We start from the raw sequence: 17,409 nt of genomic DNA, 5'->3' as shown, positions 1-17,409 counted from the left end.
GGTGGAGTGTGGCGTGTTTTAACAATTGCGTTACCAGAGGAGTTCATGTGCTGCAGGAGCAGCAAACACATTTGTCTCTCAGACCCACCTTAACATAAACACACTTAGAAATGATAAACATCTTGCTTGTCACAAATTAATGAAAGGTTTTGGCATCGAGTCTTGTGAGTCATTTTATTCAGTACAGATACTACAGCATGTTTATGAGTTATAAGCGATGTACATAGATTTGATTACATAGGAGGCAATTCAACCACATTTGGGTAAAATCAGTATTTCACCTACAGAGAAACATTATGAATGAATAATTTATCAAATCTCAAAAAAGAATTGATGAAATATGTGAAATCAGATGGAAAATGACAACAAAACGTTTGCATCAAGGATCCTGGAGACTGGATGATCACCGGATCTGGAAAACAAACAAAATAAATAAGTTCTCCATGAAAAGGAAACGTATGGTACTAATAATAAACAGTTGGAATAATGAGTATTCACAGTGCTTCACTTTTTACACATTGTTATGTTACAGCCTTAATCCAAAATGGATTAAATTCATTTTTTTCCTCAAAATTCTACACGCAATATCCCATAATGACAAAGTGAAAATAGTTTGTTTAAAATTTTTGCAAATCTATTAAAAATAAAGAACGAAAATGTAACAGCCTTTGCTCAATACTTTGTTGAAGCACCTTTGGCAGAAATTACAGCCTCAAGTGTTTTTAAGTATGATGCTATAAGCTGAATTTAATCCATTTCGGAATAAGGCTGTAACAACAAAATGTGGAAAAAGTGAAGCGCTGTGAATACTTTCCGGATGCACTGTATTGTGCATTTTGTGATTTTTCTCTCATTTATATATTGTTATGATGTTAAAAGTCTCCATTATACATGGTCAAAGTTCTGCTCTGATCAGCTCGTTTGCAGTCTGGTTAACTCAATTTTGAGGGCTGTACCTGATATAGAATTCTGAGCTTGCTCCGATTTGGCTGTTTAATTTGAATACTCGATTATTAGTTCCTTTATTTAAAAAAAAAAAAAAAAAAAAAAAGGACTAATTGGCAATTAGAAAATCCATAGCATTCTGTTCTTTTTCTCCACATTGCCATAGGTCTGCCTTAAAAGTGAATCTGATGGGAGGACAGATTTCTGAGTACTGCTGGCTTTCAGACGTTCTGCAGTTTGGTAGAATTTAAATATCCATGTCCTGCTGTTGGTTGGTAGTTGTTTTTTCTATAACTGATAATTGTAAAGTTTGATAATATGCACCCAGACAAAAAAAAAAAAAGGTCATCAGTTTAGCCTGTAGTTTATGTTAGAGAGTGCTTATGTCCCTTTTAAGGAAGACCATGGTAGCAAAAAAAACAGTCACTGAAAAACGTATTTATTGATTGAATGCATCTTGAATATTTTTCATTAGTTTGTGTTATCATTAGCTGAACTAAAACAAAAACGAGTTTCAGCCATCATTGGGGTTATTGTTGAATTCATAACTAGAAGTTAGAATACACTACTTGTTCCTCTCATGTTGGACTGAGGGAAGGCTTTTACGCTACAGTGAACCATTATACAATCTTGTGGTACAAAATGGTATTATGAGACAGGCCAGGTCGGCGCTAACTGGTTATGATACTAATTTCAGTAGATATCTCCACAACAAAATACACAGAAGTCACTGATAAAACATCAACACTGCTATTTTTACACATACTGTGGATATGTTTCGACAAGTTTTTCAAATGCTTCTGCATTCCAGCTCTGAAAAATCCCAATCCATATCCGTCTCAAACAGCAAAAATTTCTCTCTCTAATTACAACCCTATTTCCAAAAAAGCTGGTATGCTGTGCAAAATATAAATAAATACTGAATGTGATGATTTGCAAATCATGTAAACCCATACTTATGGAAAAGAGAACAAATTGTTATTTTTTGGGGAAAATATATGCTTAACCCTGTGTTGCATCTCCTCTTCTGTTAACAACACTGTAATCGTTTGGGAACTGAGGGGACCAGTTGCTGAAGTTTTGAAAGTGAAATGTTCTTGTCAGATATATGAATTCAGATTTTTAGCAGTTCAGGTTTTCCTTTGCCGTATTTTTCATTCCATGATGTGCCAGTGTTTTCAGTGGTTGACAGGTCTGGGCTGCAGGCATGCCAGTTTATCACAACAGACCCATGCTGTTGTAATAAGTGCAGAATACAGTTTGGCATTTTGCCAAAAATAATCAAAGCCTTCCCTGAAAAAGCCATTGTCTGGTTATGTTGGGGCTTGAATGAGGCCAGTTTAAGAGAAATAAGGAGGGTTTTTAAATGTAAATAATGCAAAGGCATGCCAAAGTGGTTCCCTTTAAGGTGAATAACCTGTCCCATCGTCTCTTATGTATTCCACCCTTCACCGTCTTCTGGAAATACCATAATGGCTTGAATATAGTAAGACCCAACAATCTGTTTTCGAGAAGAAAACTTTAACTTAAAACCATTTGTATGAGTCATTTTCTGCAATAGTATTTCTCCAACTGTGTGTGACTATGGGGCACATTTTCTCTCCTGTTCATTTGTCGGGAGTAACTATGAACTCATTTTCAGGCGTCATAAATGTGATTACTTAGTGGCGCGGCAAAAACTGCTGCAGGTTGAAACACTTCCAATTATAATGTATTCCTTATTGACAAAGCTTTGGCATTCTCTCCAGTATGACTCTAGAAATTTAAATATCAGTAAAAATTACAAGGCCAACTTCGACCAAAGATCATCTTGATGAGCTGCAGGAACCACTCGTATAAACCGATTTAAGAGAGCGGTTCAAGAGACTGTATGTAATTTCTGAATTTTCTCTTCAAACAAAATTCACATGTGGTTCAGACAAGTCTTAAAGAAGCTGCCTCTCTCCCCTGAGCGAAAACACTAATCATGCCTTAATCAGACTGTATTTGGAGTTTAAATGTAATACTGAAATGAACGAAAATAAAACATAAAACTAGGTAAAACTTAAACATTTATATTCTACTCACCATATCATCAAGATCAGTCTCATATCTTGCTAGTCACTGATTAGCTTTTATTTATTATTATTATTTATTTATTTTTAGCTTTTTTTTTGTATTTAAGCTAATATTAGACACAATGAAGTGCATTACTGTAATTGCAAAATTCTCTCTTTCAAGGCCTGTGTGTAGGTCTCTGCCGAGTTGCACTTTCTGCAAGCTACAATAATAACTGTGTCTGTCTAATATCTGTGTAGCTGAACATGATCACTTATCTGCTTTGATTTAGAACTTTTTTTGAAGTATTGGACCATGTAATATAATTTCCTCTTCAGTTCTGTCAGAGTAAGGAGCGGCTTGAAGACAGGTCAATGGCATTAACAGAGTGTTTTAATTGTTTTAGGTTCTCCACTGACATTGCTACATTCGTCCTTCCCACAACAGGTTCAGGTTTTCTTTCCAACAAAAATGTTAAGGGTGTTGATTATTTTAATGAATGCACACCTTCAAGTTATCAAACTGAAACAAACAACCAGGGTGATATCTGGCTCTTTACCTCCAATGTTTTCACCACTGACTCATGAATTCATTTGTTTTGGGTTGTTTGGTGCTGGGCAGATAGTGTACATTGTGTTTATCTTTTGATTATTTTTTTTTAACTCAATCACTTGCTTGCACCTGGACACAAAATGGTTAAGAACAATGACAATGAAGAAGAGCAGTGGAAGTTTTGGGCCATGGAACTAAAAAATTAGTTAAAAATCTTATTGTGGCTATGAGTGACCACTTTCACAAACAGTTCAGTTGTTAATATAAAAATAGTGATTAGAACTGCTTTAATAAATGTTACAACAGTATTTACTACAATATTCACTGGTGTTGAAGTCAAGTGCTTGGAAAAATTCTATAATTTCAAATAAATGTTTCCTTTATTATTTTGAATTTACTTCAGTGTAAGTGGTCTTACTTTCTGCTAGTATAACAGGTATGTTGTTATTACACTGCAGAGAGGACTGAGTGGGAGGGGCTTGTGATAGATTTGGTAATTTTCAGGGGTTTTTCTTCTTTCATAGAAACAACAGAATATATTTTGGAAAAAATATCCATTTTCTCAATAATGTCAGATGATAAACTATGATAAACTGTGATCGAAGATCAGCTCGAGATTAGATTAAACTTTGATAGTCTCTAAAGGGAAACTGGTTAATTAACTACTAAATGCAGCTGGCTAACATTAAGCAGAAATGATTCTCACCGTGTATTTGTCCCATTTTTTTTCAGGATCGTACGGCTCCCAGCGACTAGCAGGGAAGATGTGCTTGTTCTTCTCATACCAGCTCCTCAGCACCACTTTACCTGCATGAGACTTCAGGAAAAAGAGCAATTAACTGCATTAACACTGACACAGCTTTTGGGCACAGTGCATTGCCAGCTCATCATCCTCAGTATGAGGTCTGTAGTAAATTTGAGCAAAGAAATATTTTGATATAATTTATGTTTTTAGATCTAAATTAAGAATGTTGAGTTTGACTATGGTTTGGAATATTAAGCAGATTTTATGTGTGAACTTTCACAAGTTCATACATTAAATATAAAACTACCACCAGATACATTCAGAAAGACAGTTTTGTTTCTGAAACATTTCAGTGGGTATTTAAATTTTAACATTAAGTGAAACTGTATCACTACTAAATAGTGATACAATTTCACAAACAGGTATTCAGTTGTTTATAAGCTCAAAATCTTTATTGCCATGATGCCCACAGACTGCTCCAGGTGTTTTTTCACACTACATAAAGCCAACATCAAGTCTAATGAATTCTGGGTAAGTTAAATTAGTTTGGAAAAAAGGCTCAACTAAAAAACATTGCTGAAAGTGTCACAGCTTTAAATTGCTCAGATCCTTTCACTCCAGTAGAGAACTTATGCCTTCTTGAAGAATTTACAACCTTTTACGGGAAACTTCAACAATTCAGCTGGGAAAAAACGGGCCGTATAAGTGTTAATTGCATCAAGCATCAAAGAAGAATAAAAGGACGTACAAGATGCAAAGAAAGAAAGCGCGGATGAGTACAGGAAAAGTTTAAACCCCCGAGTGTTGGCACTGACAGGAGTCAAACAATTTGGCAGAAAGAGACAGACGCTCAGAGGCCTTAATCAACACAGATATTTTGGCTCAACAGAGCAGGAAAAGCACAGATGTATTTGATAACATTGAAAATGGATACATCGATGGCATTTATTAACTTAGACAATGGATCTTTGTCTTGGTTGTTTTGGTATGCTAATGTTCCCAAGAATTATTTAGCATTGATCTTAGTTCAGCCTCAGGGGAGGTTGGATAACCTACCAGACTCAGAGTAAAGCGGTCTTCATTTTCTGAGCGCGAGACTAATCTAAGAGTATGATTGTAAATGATCTAACACTAAACACCGATCTACAACACTTGTCTCTGAATTACACCCAACACAAATTGTATATTTAAAACCTCTATAACCATCATAATGCCAGACTTCAACATCTGTCTCATGATCTCTTCCATCACAACGTGACACTAGAAACTGATTTGCAGATAATCCCTTGGGCATTAATTGGTCATTTCAGTTTCTTCAGCATTAAGTTTGACATCCACTTCAAATCAACTGAAAAGTGTAACTAAATTCCTGTCGTGACCTTGTTTTGCTGTAAATTCCTTACCTCATCTTTCTCCACAGTGGCATCGTTCACCAGTCGAATATCATCGTGGACGTCAAAACTAAACAGAGGCCCTGAGGGTAAAAGACTATATGAGCAAAAAAGCAGGAATATAGAAAACTTGTTTCATTTAAAAAGAAAAAAATATTGGAGATCAAATCACATAATTATGAGAAAATGTGCCCATTATTAGGAGACTAATGTGGCAGGAATTAGAACCCATCAGAAGTTGCCTGAAAATCGTGTTTTTAAGATTTCTTCAGTTTCCAAGTAATTCAGTGATAGTTGTCAGTACATCCAATAGCACTCAGAAAAAAGGAAATGTTAACAGCTAATTTGGCTTGCCTTAATTTCCAAAACTTACTTAAAACAAAAAATAAGGGGGGTTATGCACGGTCGAGTTAAGATCTGTTCACACAAGTGAAGATTTTAAAATACTGGATCGGATTGTATAGAAAAGTGTTTTTAATGTTTTGACCACTTATTCATGAGTAACACTTTTCAACATGAAGCACAGATTAAGACCCAATCACCCACTAGTACCTCTTAACATTAGAGAGGATTATTACCTTTTCACAAACATCAACCTATGTTGTGATTTGGCGCTATATAAATAAAGTTGAATTTAATTTAATTGAATCAACAAAAACTAAAGATGTGAGCTTTCTATGGCAGAACTTTCATATTCGATTGTACTGGATTGCACAGGTGTTACCATTCAAAACCAAGTAATGACACGATATGCCAATGGGCTGGAAGCTGTTGGTGTTCACTTACCAGATTTGCCTCTGGCTTTGGTCACGATGAAGTCATAAAAACTGTGGTGCTGAATGAGACAAAGAGATCAAATATGATGCAATTCAACAATTACATTCAAAATTTGAAATCACACCACATACACCAGGTAACCCCGAGAATCTCACACCAGGCCAATGACACAAAAATAAGAGTTTTTTGTTTTGTTTTGTTTGTTTTTTTTTATCATCAGAACAGACTGGGCTTAAACACAAAGTCTACCAGTGTAACCAGACTGTGTCTCTGAAAAAGCTTTTGGATTGTGAGGACAAAAGGTACATCACATATACAGTGGGTACGGAAAGTATTCAGACCCCTTTACATTTTTCACTCTTTGTTTCATTGCAGCCATTTGCTAAAATCAAAAAAGTTCATTTTATTTCTCATTAATGTACACTCAGCACCCCATCTTGACAGAAAAAAACAGAAATGTAGAAATTTGTGCAAATTTATTAAAAAAGAAAAACTGAAATATCACATGGTCATAAGTATTCAGACCCTTTGCTGTGACACTCATATTTAACTCACATGCTGTCCATTTCTTCTGATCCTCCTTGAGATGGTTCTACTCCTTCATTGGAGTCCAGCTGTGTTTAATTAAACTGATTGGACTTGATTAGGAAAGGCACACACCTGTCTATATAAGACCTTACAGCTCACAGTGCATGTCCGAGCAAATGAGAATCATGAGGTCGAAGGAACTGTCCAAGGAGGTCAGAGACAGAATTGTGGCAAGGCACAGATCTGGCCAAGGTTACAAAATAATTTCTGCAGCACTCAAGGTTCCTAAGAGCACAGTGGCCTCCATAATCCTTAAATGGAAGAAGTTTGGGACGACCAGAACTCTTCCTAGACCTGGCCGTCCAGCCAAACTGAGCAATCGTGGGAGAAGAGCCTTGGTGAGAGAGGTAAAGAAGAACCCAAAGATCACTGTGGCTGAGCTCCAGAGATGCAGTAGGGAGATGGGAGAAAGTTCCACAAAGTCAACTATCACTGCAGCCCTCCACCAGTCGGGGCTTTATGGCAGAGTGGCCCGACGGAAGCCTCTCCTCAGTGCAAGACATATGAAAGCCCGCATAGAGTTTGCCAAAAAACACATGAAGGACTCCCAGACTATGAGAAATAAGATTCTCTGGTCTGATGAGACCAAGATTGAACTTTTTGGCGTTAATTCTAAGCGGTATGTGTGGAGAAAACCAGGCACTGCTCATCACCTGCCCAATACAATCCCAACAGTGAAACATGGTGGTGGCAGCATCATGCTATGTGGGTGTTTTTCAGCTGCAGGGACAGGACGACTGGTTGCAATTGAAGGAAAGATGAATGCGGCCAAGTACAGAGATATCCTGGAAGAAAACCTCTTCCAGAGTGCTCTGGACCTCAGACTGGGCCGAAGGTTCACCTTCCAACAAGACAATGACCCTAAGCACACAGCTTAAATAACAAAGGAGTGGCTTCGGAACAACTCTGTGACCATTCTTGACTGGCCCAGCCAGAGCCCTGACCTAAACCCAATTGAGCATCTCTGGAGAGACCTGAAAATGGCTGTCCACCAACGCTCACCATCCAACCTGACGGAACTGGAGAGGATCCCCAAATCCAGGTGTGAAAAGCTTGTTGCATCATTCCCAAGAAGACTCATGGCTGTACTAGCTCAAAAGGGTGCTTCTACGCAATACTGAGCAAAGGGTCTGAATACTTATGACCATGTGATATTTCAGTTTTTCTTTTTTTAATAAATTTGCACAAATTTCTACATTTCTGTTTTTTTCTGTCAAGATGGGGTGCTGAGTGTACATTAATGAGAAATAAAATGAACTTTTTTGATTTCAGCAAATGGCTGCAATGAAACAAAGAGTGAAAAATTTAAAGGGGTCTGAATACTTTCCGTACCCACTGTATTGTAATCTACTGCAAGACTTGTACTTCAAATGAAGTGGTGAAGTGAACCAAATCAAAATAAAGTGAAGCAACGGTTCCTGGGCATGTCACAGAACTTACATGTGGGATTATCAGATCTTCTTTGATGTACATCAACTGTTCTACTCCAGCAGACCTGCACAGTGGAGAAAGTAAGTCCAGTGAAAATCAAGTGTAAGAATGTGGCACCTACTAGTGGCAATAATAAAGAACACACTGTAACAGAGCAAGGTGGGTTAGAGATGGAGGGGCTGAGAGGAACAACAAGTTATGTTATACTGTTGGTAGAAATTGTCTGATCTGGTGACCTGGTCACATTTTTACTATGGAGGTATACAGTTTTTTGTTATGACATGCAGTGCGAATTATAAAACCTCATACAGACAGGTGTCCGTCTCTCTACACTATGTCCAATCAATTTAATTGAATTCAAAATGATTGCCACAAACCAGCTTTAAACACATATTAAGGATCACGAAAGCAGTCAGTATGAAAATGCACAGTTATCATACCATGTACAAATGCTTTTTAATGATATTGAAAAGAAATTGCAACGAACAGAGATTCTCGCCTTTATGCAAAATATGTGTCCTGTTTAGGACTTTAATCCCTAATTAACAATGAATAAATTTTAAAAAATAATGAGCAAATTAATACATAATGAAAACAGCTAATTATTAGTTGCAGCTGGATACAAAACAATTAAGAAGAGCTCCACATCAGACAACTATAACACTAAAATCCTGCTTTTATTTTTATGCTTTTCTTGATTTTCAAGAGACATACTTCCATTTTATTTATTTTTTTAAGTTTCCAATTTGTTCGATCGAAAAAGCCCTTTTGTTTTCATTCCTTTAAAGGTTATTTTATGATGATGATAATAACAATCATCATCATCATCATCATCGTAATAATTTTTAAATACCATACACTGACATGTTCTCACAGTTATTGTACAGTGAAAAAGTTATACCGTTGCAACCCTGGTGTAGATTAATAGGGAATAATGTCATTTTTATCCATTTTAAATTAAACTACAAAACTATAAAGTGTGCGAAAAAAAAAAAGGGGTCTGAAATACTTTCTGAAATTACTTTATTTCAACTACATCTCGGAACGTTTATGTTCATTTTGAATTTGATGCCAGCAACACATTTCTAAAAAGTTGGGACTTTTCACCATTGCATTGCATCTTTTACAACACTGTGTAAATGTTTGGGAAAATGTTTTCAATGGGTGACCGGTCTGAACTGCAGGCATGCCAGTTTGTCCCCTAGAATCTTCTACTTCCACAGCCATGCTGCTGTAAAACGTGCAGAATACAGTATGGCATTGTTTTCCTGAAACAAGCCAGACCTTCCCTGAAAAAGACAGTGTGTGGATTGGAACCATATGTTGCTCCAAAACCTTTATATATTGTTCAGTTTAAATGGTGCCTTCCTAGATGTGTGAGCTAACAATGGCATTTGCACTAATACACCCTCATACCATCATGGATGCTGGCTTAATAACTGTGCGCTGACAACTCTCCGCTTTATCCAAGATGCAGCGTCCACGAAGTCCAGAAATAATTTCACATTTTGATTTGTCACACCTCAAGACAGTTTTCCACTTTGCCTCAGTCTAACATAAATAAGCTCAGGCCCAGACGAGGTGGCAGCAATTTTGGATTATGTTTACATATGGTTTCTTCTTTGCGCACTGGAGTTGTAGAGTTTGGATGCTCATGCAATGATTTCCACTACAGAATTGTATCTGTTTTTAATGCAGCGCCGCCTGAGGACCCAAAGACCACGGCCATCCAATATTGGATTTCGGCCTTGTCCCTTGCGTGGAGATTTCTCCAGATTTTCTGAATCGTTCAAAGATTTTATGTACCGTAGATGATGAAATTCCAAAATTCTTTGCAATTTTACAGAGAGCCATTAATCTTAGACTGTTGCACTATTGGCCCACATAGTCTTTCATAGAGTGGTGAACCCCTCCCCACCTGTTACCTTTAGCATTACACAACTTTTTCGGTCTTTTGTTGACCCTGTTTGAACTGTTTTGAAACATGTTGCTGGCATCAAATTCAAAAGCACATATTTTTCATAAAACAATACAATTTCTGTTTCAACATTTGACGTTATGGTCTATTTTCAATTAAATATGGATTTACATGATTTTCAAATCATGACAGCGTCCCAACTTTTCTAACAGGGTTGTAAATTAGCTCCTGTTTCTTTTCCACTCCAGTGCTATTTCCTAGGCTTGCTTTTGCTTCGATTTTTAACACAGAATATACTCTTACCTATTCCTACCTTCTAGTTACTTTAACTGTAGTTGGAGCCAATTTGCTTGTACTTTTATGGAAGAAAAGGAAGTAACGCACCTAATGTAATGAGGACCCTACTCAACTCTACTTCCAATTGGCTTCCGGACTTCTGAGGACCCAAACCTAAGGTCATCAGTTGACCCTTCTCGGAGCAACATCCCTCTGCCAACACAGCACCTTGTGTTGTCTTTCTTTCCCTAGTAGTCTGTTTGGTAACATGGTCTTTCTGCACTCTCAAAACAACAGGAGGAAAGGTGGGAAAGAAGACATTGTGAGAGGAAGGTGACCCATCACTATTATAACCTTTCAATACATCTTTAATGTCTGAACTCACCTGAGCTCACTAAAATCCTTCCTGAGGACTTCCAGGGCCCTCTGCAAGAAGTTCTGAATGGTATTTCCCTTCTTCATCTGCAGGAAAAACACAAATGTGACATCATGAGAACAGGAAGAGAGAATGTCGTTATATGGCACAAGGGGAATGTACAGGATATCTTCATAATTATCCTGTTATCAATTGTCCAGTGCCAGAATTGTTATCATGTTTTACCTTGACAGTTTTACGATGTCCAGAGCCATCCCAGTAGCTGAATGTAATCTCAATCTCCTCACCTGAAGACAAGATACACACCAGATACACAGAGATAGTGTTGTGTAAAATGGATAAAGGAAATCCTCCCAACTTCCCACAGTATTTTACCAATGACTGCAGTGAAATGTTTCTGAACAATAAAATCTCTTCACTTTTTAGGCACAAATGGTTCTTTCAAATATCATGTATTGTATATGTGGAGCTCTCTAAACAATGACAATCTCAACACAAAACAAATGGTCAAAGACCAAGGCAAACAAATGTGTCTTCAAGCATTTAGAAACCCTTCAACCATGTGTGAACAACCTGCAAGAGACAACATCAACCACCCCGGAAAGAAAGATTTCAATTTAAGTAGAAAAGTATACGTTTAAATAATTAAAATAGCTAAATACATAGAAAAATGGAAAAAAAAAAAAAAAAAAGAGAGAAAGAATTAATTAACTAATTGAATAATAAAGCAAAAATACAAAAGATGAAAACATGATAACAGAATTACAAATGAAAATTATTTAGATGAAATAATTTTTTTTTATTTTTTAAAACAAAAGAACATGTATATAAAGGGGTCAGCTTGAATTCTACATTGAGACCTTTAGTAGATAATATATCAAAACCATCGACAGAAAGAATCAAGAATGGGATGTTATGTATCTAATGTCTGGTCGTGATTAGAGTAAAAGCATGGACACGCTATTGTTTTCAATGCTGGTACTTACTCTTTATCTTCTCCTGTTTGAGCTCCCACTCCTGTCTGAGCTCCTCTCTGAGACGGTTCTCCTCCTCCTGTACAAGAGAAAAATATATATAAAACATTTTCCGGAGCAAAAACGAGAAAAGACTGTTAAAATACCTGAAATGGATAATATGATTGGTTGATTGCTCCTTGATCGCAGTGCGAAAGCTCACAAAAATGTATCTTCTTCTAAAAGAAAGAACATGTTTTTGTTCGCAGCATAAATTCACAATAAATAAACTCTGAAACTACTCAAAAGAGCATTTTGAAAAAATATGTTGAAGTGCAAATTAATCGCACAAAAAAAAGCACCTCTGCAGTGTGAAGGCCTTTATTGGGATGCTGGTGACGTCTTAACAAGCAAACCTATTGCACCCACGCTTGACTGGCAATTTCCATGTTCTGTGAGGTACAATTACTGCTTTTGTCAAGGGAGTCTGGTGGCTTTGAGGAGAAGAGTATGTGGGCTAAGTTCCTCCATCGGTGAAGGCTGTCTGATTCAAGGTAAACCAGTGAAAATGTTGCTGGTGAATGGTGCACAGTACGGAGCACAGAGAAGCTATACTCTTTGTGAGTAAGTACTCCTGGAGATATTTTGAGTGGTGTTCACATTTCCAAGGGGCAAGAAAAAAGGCGGATGAAAAAAATAATCTGATCAGGCATGCAACCAGGTGGGTTTTCTTTGACATTCACAGGGTTGTGCACTGTGAATTCCCTTCCCAGGGTCAGACTGTAAACACCAATCCTACTGTGACATTTTAAGGCATGTGATGGAAAACATTTAGTGCAAATGACCTGAAGTGCGATGGCACTTGGGTTCTCTCAGACATGACAACGTGCCCGCTCACATAGCATTGAAAATGCACAAGTTTCTTGCCCACAACAACACAATCGTCACTCTCCACCACCCCTACTCGCCGGATTTGGCTCCCCGACAAAACTTGGAGTACTTAGTCACAAAGGCTATAGGTTCTATTTGGTCCGTGCTCATCATGGTGCTGTACACCATTTGCACACAACAGGAACAATCTTGGAACTGGGAAGTACGATATACGGTTTCCCTCACCTCTCTGTCTCGATCAGGCAGGAAACTTGTGTCCACATCTGGATTCTTCCCCAGTTTTTTCTTCTTCGCTGGTGCATCTATGAGAAAGCCATACATCAATGAGATTCCATATGGGAGGCTGTAGCTCAGACGGTAGAGTGGGTTGCACACTAATCAGAAGGTTGGTGGTTCGATCCCCAGCTCCTCCTGTCTACATGCTTAAGTGTCCTTGAGCAAGACACTGAACCCTAAGTTGATACCAATGGTGCACCATCGGTGTGTGAATGTGCTCCTGATGGCAGCACCCTGCATGGTGATCTGTCTCATTAATGGGTGAATGGGAAAACCATGTTAAAGCGCTTTGAGACCGAAAAGTGATAAAGCGCCGTACAGACCATTTACCATATTACATCTCATTTGTTTAACCAGTACAAAAATCAAAGTTGTGTTTTAGCTTTATTTAGCTGGGGTTAACATACAGGGTGGCTGCTTTGGGGAGTCTCCACAGGTTGCCTCACAGCGATGAAAAGATCTCAGGATCTTGTGATCTATTACAATTACAAGGAAAGCGCCTTAGCTGTGTCATTTCATGCGTGTCTGACCGAACAGCGTATCTCTATGCAGCTGCTCTGCATGAGTTCCCCGCTTTCCCCCATGCTCCCTGTCTTTCATGCTAATGCTAAGCTAACCGTCTCCTAGCTCTTGCTTCATAACGAGCAAATAGATGTGAGGGTGGTGCTGATCTTTCTATCTCACTCGTCAAGAAAGCAAATGGGCAGGTTTTCCAAAAACTGTTCCTTTAAGATGTATAAAATGCTGGTGGTCCTAGATCCTCAAATGGAGCCACAAGAACACATGTTTTGTTTCTGCACTCTCCAGTTTAACCCCCACGAGACCCTGTTTGTTGCATGTTTAACTTTTAGTGATAAAGGTCTGGCTTAAACCCATTGTAATTTAGATTTAGGAGGCAATTATTGTGCCAAATTGACCAAAACACACATAAAGCAAAAGATTGTGAAGGAGTCACACTACATTAATGTATTTCTGTAAAATTATATTTCAAGTGCCCTTAAAACAAAACTGCATCTTGTTCCGTTACTGAATGAATGCGGATGTTCAGCATTGTTTCTTTCAACCTTCCAACCAGTTAGCTTTTCTTGACCCTGACTCCTCTCAAAGTGAGAAAAAAAAATTATTCTTTACTTTTGTTAGTATTTGCTGTCCACATTCAGATACTTTCTACTTATCCATTTTGTCCGTCTACAGCTACGCCATCCTGAGCCCACTTTATATAACTCTTTCTTTGTCGTTAAAGTGTCTTTTTTTCAAAAATTCGAAGCCATTTTTCTTTATTTTTGTGTTTTGTGTGTTAAAAGACATTGCTGCTGTCTCTTTCCTCTTTAACTGTGCAGGTTTGTCTTCAACATCCTGAACATCAAATACTCACCATCCAGCTCATCCTCCTCATTTTCCTCTTCCTCTCCTTCTTCGTCCTCTGGATTAAAAGACAAGCTGGCTATTTTCCTCTTCTGTTCCTCCTTTCTCTTCTTTTCTTTCTGCTTCTCAAGCTTACTGCAAAAACAAAAATGGTCAAAAATGAAACACCACAAACCAAAGGCAGCCAGTAGGGGGGGGGGGGGAAGGAGGCGCGGGGGGAGGGTACCATATGATATAATTTCCGATAATATCAGCATAATGATGATTGTGATTAAAAAAAAAATCCTATTGTGTTAATGGCAATATTGTGATGCAATGTGAGTCATACTTTTACACAGTATAACAGTATGTCGTATGTAAGTTACGCAAGGAAACAACAAGTGTGGTTAAAAGTTGTTCCAGGTTGGAGGAGTTAGACATGTAAAACTATTAACACTTATTTTGTTGCAATAGGATGTTCCTGAAATGTATTCTAAAATATTTGTTTGTATTTTTTCATATATCACAGAACATAACATGATATTATTTCAGGGTCAAATTGCTTACCCCTAGTATTCACTGAAAGCAAATGTCTCATATAGCTGCAGATAAGCTGTGTTCTGGACTTTGATATACTTTGTGGGACAAGTAAGGACGGATACCACCCAGGGCTTTCAAACATTTTAGTTTTGTTATTTTGAGGGTAAACAGCTCTTTAGAAGTACAAGGTTGTTTTTCTTCCAACCAGATGACAAGATTTTACATGAAGAAGAACATCAATCAATTCTCTTAAATATATGACGAAGTTAAACATAATCCCAGCTGAAAGCAATACAGTTGCAGCTGCAAATGCAGGAAGGATGTGCTGGCAAGAAATAGCCAACTGTGTGAATGTGTAGCCTAAGTTGAAAAGGCTTATACTATCACTTTCTCATCACCAGCGCACAAGAAGATCTGACTATAATTACACGTGTGCATTCCATTAAATATATTTATTCTTAGATGTATTCTCATGACATGTATGACAGTTTCAGCCTTATCCTTTCAGCTGCAGTCCCAGCGGTGTCAAAGGGACCTGGGAGCAAGTATAAACATAAAAACATAATTCATAGCTGTAACTTGGCTTACTGTCACATGTAAGTACATGGCTTTAGTCTGTCTCTATTGTAGAATGATATCAGTTATAAAACACAATGAAATAGAATCTATATCTAAAACGCCATGGAAAGCCAAAGAGGTTTGCCGGTCTCTGAGCACTCAATCTTCTACGATTGGTGATGCCATTTTCCAAGAGAATTGATTAGTCAGTGGGCGGTGCTTTTATAGGTTTTGATCTGTTATCTTGAACATAACCTGCTCCAGCCCAGGTTAGGTTTGCAGCATATGTTACCAGCAATCTAACCAGGTTAAAAGAGAGCCACCTTTGTGACATTTAGAACCCTTGCTTTAGTCTCAACATACCTCACTAACCCACTAGTCTTGCTTCGTAGTAGAAGAGTGTACTTCTTATCTGAAGTTGTTGTTGTTTCCTGTAGCAATCATGATTTTGTCTATTTTATTTTGTAAATAGCAGAAAACTAGGAGAGAGTTGCTTGAAATAGTCAGCCAAAGTCAGTTTTATACCAACAGTCAACATCCAATGATTCAGACCAGACGCCAATCTGCATACAACACTGGACCAAGACTGATTAAACAAACCAGACTTGCCGTCCTCAGAGCCATGTGCCGTAGCTCAATAACCACAACTATTGGATGAAAGTTAGCCAGACAGGCAGGAATAACTCACAGCTGGAGTTCCTTGGACTGCTCCTTCTTGGCCAGCTGTTTCTCTCTTTCCTTTACCAGCGCCTCCTGCTTGGCCTTCATATCATTCAGTGTCACCAGACCTAATCAAAACATAAAAAAACATTTAAATCGAGAATCAAATTGACATTTTCTCTCAGGGATGTTCCTTAAACAATACCACTGCATGTTGCACAGATACTTACCAACTGTGCTTGACTTTAGCTCTGCCTCCACAGCATCATAGTGAGCTGAGAATTTTTTATCAATGTTGGACTTGACCATGTTGTCCTGCAAAAAAAACAGACGCAGTACAGAGTGAGGAGTAAAGGGAATAGGTTAGTTTGCTCTTTATTTGAGGCACTATGAGTGAAAGAGATACTTAAGTTACTGCCAATATAAAACAGTTTTTAATGAAATGACTGATCCCAACACTAACGCTGTAGGTGGCTGGTCTTAAAGGGACTACATGAACGCAAACATTTAGACATTACATTAAGACCTCACTGAGCTCGCAGCATTACAAAGTTACTGCAAGAGACGACATTGATTAATTAATTAACTAATTAAGATTAAGAAGTTACAAACCTCTGCAATCTTCTGCTTGAGCTGTTCAAGCTGCTCTCTTTCTTTTTCTCGTTTTTTCATCAGTTGCATGGCTCTGCCGGCCTCACTGGCAGCTCCTTTGTACTGCGCCATGTTGCTTCCTTTGTTTTTGACAAATATTACAACACGAAAAACCAAAGAAAGTGTAATTATAAAGCTAAGCTGGATCGTCCACAACTCTAAAGAAACAGTTCCCTCCAGCCGATCATAACAAGAAAAATGGCGACGGCGAACTGTATGCTGGGTAGTTGCTGTTTAGACATGGTGCCTTCAAGCGCTTCAGGAATCCTCGGAATCATGAATGATTAGCGACGGACAGAGACGTCAGAACTATTATTCTTTACTCATTTCACCAAACCGGCTTATAATTTGTTAGGGTCCAAGCATTTTTCTACTATAGATGAATTAGTCTATCTTCATTTTATGATTAATTAATAAATTAATCATACAATTTTAGAAAATAAAAAAATAAAATTGGAGTTTTATTTTATTAATAGGCCTATTTGAATACAGTTTTCTTA

General features: G+C 37.8%; 1 protein-coding gene across 1 annotated transcript; it reads right to left on the bottom strand.

The window, feature by feature from the left end:
* Positions 1-155: 155 nt before the first annotated feature.
* fam50a (family with sequence similarity 50 member A) lies at positions 156-17,100 on the bottom strand. The gene is made up of 13 exons (XM_069141358.1): positions 16,871-17,100; positions 16,489-16,573; positions 16,287-16,386; positions 14,532-14,656; positions 13,106-13,182; positions 12,023-12,089; positions 11,262-11,323; positions 11,046-11,122; positions 8,476-8,530; positions 6,457-6,505; positions 5,683-5,753; positions 4,241-4,351; positions 156-412 (listed from the first exon to the last, which is right to left on the bottom strand). Exons 1-13 carry the CDS (start codon positions 16,979-16,981, stop codon positions 404-406), a joined length of 999 nt encoding a protein of 332 aa, XP_068997459.1. The 5' UTR covers positions 16,982-17,100; the 3' UTR covers positions 156-403.
* Positions 17,101-17,409: the final 309 nt, after the last annotated feature.

The sequence above is a fragment of the Embiotoca jacksoni genome, unplaced genomic scaffold (genome assembly GCF_022577435.1).
Source record: "Embiotoca jacksoni isolate LCO1_2020_lvr unplaced genomic scaffold, fEmbJac1.0.p SCAF_9, whole genome shotgun sequence".
NCBI lineage: Eukaryota > Metazoa > Chordata > Actinopteri > Embiotocidae > Embiotoca > Embiotoca jacksoni.
Note: the sequence above shows the minus strand (reverse complement) of the source record. Positions and strands in the feature narration are given on the sequence as shown.

Excerpts from the sequence above, each read along its gene's own strand:
- fam50a (XM_069141358.1), bottom strand. The coding sequence starts at position 16,981 with ATGGCGCAGTACAAAGGAGCTGCCAGTGAGGCCGGCAGAGCCATGCAA. Across the intron at positions 11,324-12,022 it reads CAAACAGGAGAAGATAAAGA|GTGAGGAGATTGAGATTACA; the intron begins GTAAGTACCAGC and ends TCTTGTCTTCAG. Across the intron at positions 11,123-11,261 it reads GACATCGTAAAACTGTCAAG|ATGAAGAAGGGAAATACCAT; the intron begins GTAAAACATGAT and ends TTTTTCCTGCAG.